Source organism: Coturnix japonica, chromosome 1 (genome assembly GCF_001577835.2).
Source record: "Coturnix japonica isolate 7356 chromosome 1, Coturnix japonica 2.1, whole genome shotgun sequence".
Lineage (NCBI taxonomy): Eukaryota > Metazoa > Chordata > Aves > Galliformes > Phasianidae > Coturnix > Coturnix japonica.
Window position 1 is genome coordinate 137652599 of NC_029516.1, and position 9672 is coordinate 137662270.

Sequence of the window (9672 nt, forward strand, 5' to 3'; positions counted from 1 at the left end):
GTGTTTTAAGAGTTTTTTGTTGTTTTGTGTGGTTGTTTTTTGGTGGGGTTTTTCCGTTGGTTTTGTTTTTGTGAGGAGGTGGTGGTGGAATCTTTGAAATCTTTTGAAGGGCACTTTTCATTGTAAGATGCCAGTTTTCTTTCTTTATAGGCCTCTGGTGGCATTTTTTTTACAAACAGAAATCCTTGATTCGTCAATACACATGATATGAGAAATCCATACACTGCCTTTTGTCCCCTTGAAGAGAGTAATAGTCACCTGGAAAATTTCAATAGACTTTGTCTGGCTCATCTTTTGCAAAGTTAAGCAGTTTGAACAAGAATTACATTTGACGCCATGATGCATACATGGATATTGGTATGTTCATTCTAGATGGGTTTGGGTTTGTTGGTTTGTTTTTTTTTTGTTTGTTTGTTTTTATTCAAGAAATAACTTTAACAAAAAAAATCATTGTTTGGGCCATATACACGAGTTCCCTGTCACAGTGACGTGTAGTATGACACCGTGCTTCCCAGCTCTGCTTTCAGTAAACCACCTGAAGTTTCATCTTTAAAGTTTAGTCATTCCTTTTTCACTTAGGCTTTCATTTTTGATTTTTGGAAGTTAAAGAGTAGCATCTGTACATGAGCTGCTGCTTGCTTTGAGTAGTTTTGCTAAGTCAAAAAATGTAGCCTTGGTTTAACCCTTTCAGAGAAAAGATGAGGGTGACTCAAATACCTTTTTTAAATATCCTCATATTGCTGAACGATCTAATTAAGTGCTAAGGTCACTGTATTTGTTCCTATTGGTTTATGGAGGTGTATTTTATGTGCTTACTCCAGTACATTTCTGATGCACAAGTAGATTTCAGTGATAAGAACATGAATACAACTGATATTTTGTACTGCAGATCAAGGCTAGTAAAGGTTTTCCAGTGCTATTCCTTATCTCTTTGAAAAGGAATGCTACTTAAAGGTTTGCCCTTCTGTATGACCTTTGTTTGTCATGCATTGGGATAAAGAGAAAAAGGGAGCCTAAGGTTAGAAAAAAAATGCTGAAGGCCAAAATCATAAACTTTGTATCTCATTCTCAAACATGATCAAAAAGATGTTTCAAGGCAGGTACCAGGTGTCCACCTGCTTGGGGCTGGTAACCTCCTACACCACCACAAGAGGTGATATACTTACATGTAGTAGCCCTTTGGCAAGCTTTCTCTCAAATCTCAACTACAAATACAGTAAGTAGGCTGTGATTGCATCCAGTGCTCAAAGTAGGAGTTTATGTTTTGTGACTTTGAAAGCTGAAACAGTCGGAATTACTGTATTTTAGTTTTGCTTTGGTCAACTGTTCGTTTCTTTTGAGTGCCATTAAAGCAGCCACCCAGCTGTAGATTCATAGAATCTTAGAATGGCTTGGTTGGAAGGGACCCCAAGGATTAGTGAGTTCCAATCCCCTGCCACAGGCAGGACCACCAACCTCCATACCTGGTACTAGACCAGACTGCCCAAGGCCCTATCCAGCCTGACCCTGAACACTTTCAGGGACGGGGCATCCACAGCCTCTCTGGGCACCCTGTTCCAGCACCTCACCACTCCCACTGTAAAGAATTTCCACCTGACATCCTATCTAAACCTTCCCTCCTTGAGCTTAAAACCCTTCATGTCCTATCACTGCCTACCCTTGTAAAAAGCTGGTTCCCCTTTTAAATACTGAAAGGCTGCAGTGAGGTCACTCTACAGTCTTCTCCAGGATGAACAAACCCAGCTCCCTCAGCCTGTTTTAGGGGAGGTACTGCAGCCCTTTGATTACTAAATTATGCACTTATTTAGTTAATGTAGGTTGTATTCCTTTTGGCTTAGAGTTTGGAGGAGTAAATGATGCCATAACAAATACACATATTATATATGTGTAATTATAGCATGAGTTGGGTTGGATTGTAGAGGACCCTTGAAAATCATCCAGTTTGATCCCCCTTGCCATGAGCAGGGGCACCTTTCACTGGGTCATATTGCTCAGAGCCTCCTCCAAACTGACTTTGATGGGCATCCACTACTTCTCTGAGCAACCCTCAACGCAAAACATTTCTTCCTTGCATCCAGCCTAAATCTGCCCTCTTTCAGTTTAAAAATTTTAATAGGGTTTCTTCAGTTACAAATTTGTTAACCATATGTGGGGTTTCACTTATCTAGGTTGCATTCTGTCAGTGCTGTGCTTCCTTAATTTCTTGCTGTACTTAGCGTGTTCTCTGAATAAAAGAGCCTACACACGAGTTCATCACTGTTAATTTTTTATGGCAGTTATGTAGTAATGTAGTTATGTAGTTATCTAGTAATGTAGACTTGTAATATACAAGATCTAAAACTTAACTATTACAATTTTGAATAAGACAGTAGATTTTTCAAAGTGATGATGTCTAATGATATTAAATAGCTTGTAAAAATTTTACTTAATCTAATTATACTTACTGTACTAAATACCAAGCAACTTGCAGGCTTTAAAATAGAAGAACGCTCTCCAGGGTACTGATAGTACAGGAGAGTGCGATTGCTACCAGCCTCAGTTCATTGCCAGTGGAATCTGTTGGGTTACACCCAAGCACAAGAAAGCAAGAGTCGAATTTTCACTTCTTGGCAGGCAGATTTACCTACAGGCTGTCTAGAAAGTGACCTGTTGCCCCATGATTCCATGAAGGCCTTTTGAGAGCCCCCGTCCTCTTGCCCTTGCCTCCTTCCATGAAAGGCTTCTGCAGCACCAAAAACTGTTTGAATCTTCTTCATTTTGCACTCCCTCACCAAAATTAAAGGCAATTTGAGTCAGCTAAATGATAGAAATTCTTGGGTAGTGCTTAAGTGTGTTGCTGCTCCGTCTCATCAGCCATAGGCTTGGAAAAAAAACCTTAGTACACTTCCTCCATACTCTGGCTAAGGTAAATGCATTGCAAAATGTGAAGACACTCCTTCCTTGCTGCCTTTGATGTGGAATGGCACCACGTGAGTATACTCAGTCTTCTCCCTTTTCCAGGTTTGGAAGAGAAGAAAAGTGGCACTAAGGTAGCTGGATATGGGCACTCAGTGTTATTCCAAAGAACACCTGCAGGCAAAGGTGATCACAGAATCACAGTATGGCTTTGGTTGGACAGAACTTTAAAAATCATTGAGCTCCAACCTCGTGGCTGCCACACGATAGATCAAACTGCCCAATGCCTTATCCAGGCTGACCCTGTAGGCTTCCAGGGATGAGGCATTCACAGCTTCTCTGGGCAACCTGGTGATGTGTGATCCCCTCCAGCTGTTCACCCAGGACTTGTTCTTAGTCCTTTGCAGCCTGGTATATCTGTGGTAAGCTGTAGGCTGGGATCCAGGGAAGGACAGTCTTGTGCCTGAGGGGCCTAATCTGAAGAGTGCCATGTCTCCCATCTTTGTGGCCCAAGATCAAGCCATGGTCTAGCTAGTTCCACCAGCTGAAGGACAGAAAGCCAAGAAAAGCAGGTGGAGGGGACAGCATGCCTGTGCTCCCGCCATCATGGATGTAGCAGAAGAGGATGAAGCTGAGCTGAAAAAAAAAGAAAAAAGTTTACTATGTTTTCAGCTTTTCTTGGTAGAGAGTGCCGTCTCTAATATTCATACAGGTTAGTGGGTTGCTGTCTGCATTCTGCTTTTCAAGGAAGCCAAATCGGTGCTGTCAAGACCTCGGACAGCACCCGATGTTCCTCAGCCCGGCTATTAGGTACCAAAGGGGATCCAGAAGACCCGGACGGGATAAGAATGGTCCTTGTCCCTTGCCCGGGCCTCCTTCCTGGAGCCACCGCCGGGGCGCTCACCCCACCGCAAGTGATAGGAGGCATTTCAGGACGGGAGCGCTGCCGCTGGGCCCGGGGCTGCCCCCTCCGGCTTTGCCGGGCTCCTTCGCACCCCGTGGACAACGCCCGGGCCCGACGGGTCCCTCCCCGCGCTGGGTGCTGCCCTGCCCGGGGTCCCCCGCCCAGCACGCAGCATCCCCCCCTCCGCCATACGTTTTTCCCCGTCTCTGTTAACAAACCCCGGTGATTAAGACGCGAAACCAACAAAGAGTTTTTCTCCCACCTTAACCTTGCACACAATCCTTTAACAAATTAATTAATCCTAATGAATTAACACTTCATTTATTTAAACGCGCTACAGTTCATGAATTAAATTTTCATGCAGTGATTAAAGGCTGTTAAAATATGCATGATTTCGTTAAAATTTTATAATAAATCAGGGCAATGTGTTACATGACAAGGCAACCGCTTCCCAGCCCCTCGCTACGTGCTCGGATTCGAGTCGGGGGGGTTGGGAGGGCGGAGAGACACCGCTCCTTTCCCTCTCCGAGCACAGCGGGACGGGGCCCCCTGAAGCCCCCGGCGTCCCCCAGGGACCGAAAGAGGCCGTGGGCTGCGGAGTGCGGTGCCGGGGGCGCTTCTCTCTTGCAAGAAGCACCGAAGAGAAACTTTGCCATCAGCAGAGCGGTGCTTTCCTGCGGACCTCTCCGCAACTTTCCCAACAGAGACGCGGAGGACCGCCCCGGGACGTCCAGCAGCGCGGCGCGTTTCAATTTTTCATAGGACACCGTTCTACACTTTGGCTGCGGCCGCGGTGATTGCAGCGCGCACCGCGGTAATTAGCGGCTCTTTGCTGATGTAGGGAAAGTCTTCATTAGGACATGGAAACACTTTTTGTGCATTCACCCAAAGGTTTATTATTATTTTGTTTTCCCTTCCGAAGGCTTTTTTTTTTTTTTTTTTTTTTTTTTTTTTAACATCTAAAGGAAAAACAGCTGAGTTTTTTCCTCTTTAGAAAGGGAAAACTCAGCTGGCGCTGAGTGGGATATTGACTTTCAGTGGACGGTGCTGAGGCGTTCTGCCCGTTCTCCCTCTGATACACTGGGCAGGAAAACACTGCCACAGAGCAATGCCGGGTGGCATAAGGAGCCAGGGAGGGTCAGAGCGGGGTCCTATGAGCTTCACGGTGACTCCATGTAGAAGTCGGGATGTATGGCTGTCTGTGGTCAGGCGCGGATACTTAGTCCTTAATATCCTCATACTGATAGAATCATGTAATCATTAAGGTTGGAAAAGACTTCTAATTCTATCTAGACCAACCATCCACCTGTCTTCGGGGAATCCTAAAAAGGAAAGCCAAACACGATGCATTACAGCGATTAATTTGCAAATGGTTTCACTGTGGCCATAAGGGGTTGCTTTGGTGCCTTCTCGAGGTGGGCAGCACAGCCTATTCTAGATATGCGCCCATTTCCTGCATCTGAAACCAGAGAAATCTGCGGGACACATAAATGCATTATGTGTATATATGTGTGTATACGTGTGTATACATATGTGTGCATATGTGTATGTATATGTGTGTATATGTATATATTTGTGTATATATGTGTCTACATATGTGCGTTTATCTATGTGTATGTATGTGTGTATATATGTGCGTGTATATGTGGGCATGCATGTGTGTATATGTGTCTCTATGCCCCCCCTCCCGCCCCGACCCACCGTATCAGGGTCGCAGTGCGGCCGTCTCCCCAGGTCGACTCTCAGGCTACGTCCATCAGCACGGGACTGGGTTGGGCCCCCGAGGAACGAACACTAGGAGGATCTAGGGAGTGATATATAAAGCGTTGCTTCACGTTAGCGCCTCGGAAATAGTAATAATAACAGAGGTGTCCCAAGGAAAGTTTTTCCTTTAGGGCTTGAAGTGCTGAGGAGGCAGAGCAAGCGCTGTCTGAACTCATAACTTAGAGCAACCCCCCCACCTCCCTCTGCTTCCCCTTCTGCCTTTCCCTACGGTGCCGTTTAAGATCCGTCAGGGAAGAAGGTGGTACCAAGTCCCCAACGCTACGGCAGCGGCAGCGCCCGGCCCCAACACCGAAGCCCGAGGGGGAAAAAAAGGGTCCCGCTTCCACCCGAGGGGTGGAGGGCGTCTGTAAATAGAGAGAGCCCACCCCCAGCACAGCGGTGTCTCTATGCCACGTTGTTCATCCCCGAGCGGGGGTCCCGGAGCAGCAGCAATGCCGGAGCTCCCCCTCCCCGCAGCCCGTGTTCGTTCCCTCCTGGCCGCGGGGGAGCTGCGGAATGGCTCTCCGTAACGGCACCCTCCGCGTTCCGGAGGGGCAGAGCCTTCCCTGGCTGCTCCGAGGACCGTCCTCAGCTTTGCCTCTGAGGATCTTCGAGTCCATAAGGAAGCTAGAAGGGAAAAACTGCTCTAAAGCGGGGCAATGACCCCAAATAACGCTCACAGAACAGCCGCGGGTTTCTAACTCCACTGTCCCTCCTGAAGTGTTTCATTTAGGTTCAAAAGTATTCGATGAGCCACGAAGGGAGAGAGAACAAAAGGAAGGAGGGAAGGATTCGTTCCCCAAAGCACTTCTCCTTTTTATTCAGTTTGGAACTGTGTGAGAATCAACATTCCTGTGGCAAACGGGAGATGAAGGGGTGGGGAGAGAGGGGAAGAAGGGAGGGAAAAGGAAGAGAGAAAGAAAGAAAATAAAAGGGTAAAGGGAAAGGGGAAAAAGGAAAGGAGAGGAAGGAAGGAAGGAAGGAAGGAAGGAAGGAAGGAAGGAAGGAAGGAAGGAAGGAAGGAAGGAAGGAAGGAGAGGAAGGAAGAAGGAAGAAGGAAGGAAGGAAGGAAGGAAGGAAGGAAGGAAGGAAGGAAGGAAGGGAGTGGGAAAAAAGGAGGGAAAGAGGGGAAGAAAAAAAAAAGAGGAAAAAGGAGAGGGGGAATAAAGATGGAAATGAATAATTAGCTGTTCCGTTGGTAATTGCCTCAAACCATGCAAAGCAAACTTTGTTTTCCCCGCTCGGGAGCGGAAGGGAAATGCACAATTCCAATAGACTATGGGGAGGAGATGGGGGGAGGAACTGTGTGGGAACCGATAGCCCCTGAGTGCCTCAAACCAATGTCCGTCACATGAGTTATTCTGGAGGAAGCAGCTAATAACGGGGAAGTAACGTAGCGAGGCCGAAAGGAGGGGAAATCTCCGCACGGACCTCGGCCAAGAACGGGGGGACATTGGCGAGGGGCCGGGCCCTAGACAGCCACAGGTGCGGCCTCTCTGAGAGACGCCCCGCGCCTGCCCTGGCGATCCGTGCGCGCTGCGGGAGGTGCGGAGCGGGGAGGCGGGAGAGGAGGAGGAGGAGAAGGAGGAGGAGGAGGAGGAGGAGAAGGAAGGGGGGGAGACAGCTGATGCCTGTCAAAGCCGCAGCAGCCACGCTCTCGCGAGAGCCCGCCCGGCTGTAGCCACGGGATGCGGGGCTCAGGTGCGCGCAGAGCGCAGCGCAGCGCGCCCGGCGCCGGGCAGCGGCAAGCAGCGGAGTGAGCGGCGGGGGCCGGAGGGAGCCTCACCGCCCGCCCAGCCCAGCGCAGCCCGGCCCGACCTCGGGCGGCTGCCTCCGGCGGGAGGGAGAGGGCAGAGAGCCGGAGAGCACTTTCCGCCCTACTTGAGGAGTGTTTGTGGATTTACATGCCAAGCCTTCAAGATGATGTCGATGAACAGCAAGCAGCCGCATTTTGCCATGCATCCCACCCTACCTGAGCACAAGTACCCCTCGCTGCACTCCAGCTCGGAAGCGATCCGGAGAGCGTGTCTGCCAACGCCGCCGGTAAGGGACGGGCGGCTCCGGCTCCCCTTGCCTCCTTCTCTCCTTCCTTCTTTCTCTCCACTCTTCTTTCTCTCCTTCCTTCTTTTTCTCCTTCCTTCCTTCCTTCTCTCTCTCTTTCTTCCTCCCCCCTCCCCCCCCGTTCCCCTCTCTCTCCTGGTTGCTGCATGTCTGTGTATGTGCATTAATAAAAAAACCGCTGCGAGGCACATTCTGACAAGCGGCGCTTAATGTTTTTTTCATGTCTTCCCCTGCAATCATCGGAGCGCTGTGATCTTTTTTGAAAGCGGCGTTCGCGCGGCGCTCCGACTTCAGCCCCGCTTCGCGTTCCTTTCTATCACTCGGCCTTTGAGAGGGAGCGCGCGGTGCGTGCGTGGCACCGTTCGTGGCCAAGAGTTACAGATCCGTTTCTTCTCCTTTCTCTCCTTCCTTTTTCTCTTTTGTTTTTCACATTTATTCCTTCCCCTCGCACCCTTTCCACCCCTTTCCCCTCTCTGCTCCGTCCTCCGCTCCCCCCTCGCCTCGTTCCTCCCCATCATTCCGTCCTCTGTCCCCTCTCTGTCGCCCTTACCCTTTTCCCTGCCGCCTCTCCCCGGCCCCCCGCCGCCCCCCGCTCTGTTCTGTGTCCCCGCAGCTGCAGAGCAACCTCTTCGCCAGCCTCGATGAGACGCTGCTGGCTCGGGCCGAGGCTTTGGCCGCCGTCGACATCGCCGTGTCGCAGGGCAAGAGCCACCCCTTCAAGCCGGACGCCACGTACCACACCATGAACAGCGTCCCCTGCACCTCCACCTCCACCGTGCCCCTGGCGCACCACCACCACCACCACCACCACCACCACCAGGCGCTGGAGCCCGGCGACCTCCTGGAGCACATCACCTCGCCCTCCCTGGCGCTCATGCCCGGCGGCGCCGGCGGAGGAGGCGGCGGCGGCGGCCACGACGGGGCGGGCGGCGGAGGCGGCGGGGGCGGCGGCGGAGGGGGCGGCGGAGGAGGGGGCGGCGGAGGCGGCGGCCTCATCTCCAGCTCGGCGCACCCGCACCCGCACATGCACGGCCTGGGCCACCTCTCGCACCCGGCCGCCATGAACATGCCGTCGGGGCTGCCGCACCCGGGGCTGGTGGCCGCGCACCACGGCGCGGCGGGGCAGGTGGCCTCGGCGGCGGCCGTGGTGGGGGCGGCGGGGCTGGCCTCCATCTGCGACTCGGACACGGACCCGCGGGAGCTGGAGGCCTTCGCCGAGCGCTTCAAGCAGCGCCGCATCAAGCTGGGGGTGACCCAGGCAGATGTTGGGTCTGCGTTGGCCAACCTGAAGATTCCGGGGGTGGGCTGCCTTAGCCAAAGCACAATCTGCCGCTTCGAGTCGCTGACGCTGTCGCACAACAACATGATCGCCCTCAAGCCCATCCTGCAGGCCTGGCTGGAGGAGGCCGAGCGGGCCCAGCGGGAGAAAATGACCAAGCCCGAGCTCTTCAGCGGCGCCGAGAAGAAGCGCAAGCGGACCTCCATCGCCGCCCCCGAGAAGCGCTCGCTCGAGGCGTACTTCGCCGTCCAGCCCCGGCCCTCCTCCGAGAAGATTGCTGCCATCGCCGAGAAATTGGACCTCAAAAAGAACGTGGTGCGGGTTTGGTTTTGCAACCAGAGACAGAAGCAGAAACGGATGAAATTTTCCGCCACCTATTAGGGGGAGGGGTCGGGGAGGGGCGCGGGGGGACCGAGGGACCGAGGGACTGCGGGGAACGGAGGGAGGGAGCGGGGCAGCGCCGTCGATGATTCGCACCAAGAGGCGCCGGGACGGCCCCAGAGGAAGGACGGGGGGGGGGGGGGGGCCTCAGACTGCCGCGGGGCCGCAGCCCCGTCCTCTCTGCCCCCTTCCCAACCCCCCCCTCCCACCCCGGTAGAAGGAACAGCACCGCCACGCACCGACGGTACCGCGGCAGCCACGAACCCGGCACTGAGTCACAGCTTTCAGCAGGAAAACAAAACCGTGCCACGAGCCGAGGGCGGAACTGTCGGTGACGATGCTACGTTTGCTTTGGTTTGGGCCTCTTTTCATTACTTTGGTTTCTTTC

The 9672-nt window shown here is 52.3% G+C and overlaps 1 protein-coding gene across 1 annotated transcript; it reads left to right on the forward strand.

Annotated features, from left to right (window-relative positions):
* Positions 1–7228: 7228 nt before the first annotated feature.
* On the forward strand, positions 7229–9330 carry POU4F1 (POU class 4 homeobox 1). Its single transcript, XM_015851678.2, has 2 exons — positions 7229–7606; positions 8238–9330. The coding sequence occupies exons 1-2, from the start codon at positions 7484–7486 to the stop codon at positions 9282–9284; spliced, it is 1170 nt and encodes a 389-aa protein (XP_015707164.1). The 5' UTR covers positions 7229–7483; the 3' UTR covers positions 9285–9330.
* Positions 9331–9672: the final 342 nt, after the last annotated feature.

Coding starts and splice junctions, on each gene's coding strand:
- POU4F1 (XM_015851678.2), top strand. CDS start 7,484: ATGATGTCGATGAACAGCAAGCAGCCGCATTTTGCCATGCATCCCACC. Junction 7,607..8,237: donor CGTGTCTGCCAACGCCGCCG/GTAAGGGACGGG, acceptor GTGTCCCCGCAG/CTGCAGAGCAACCTCTTCGC.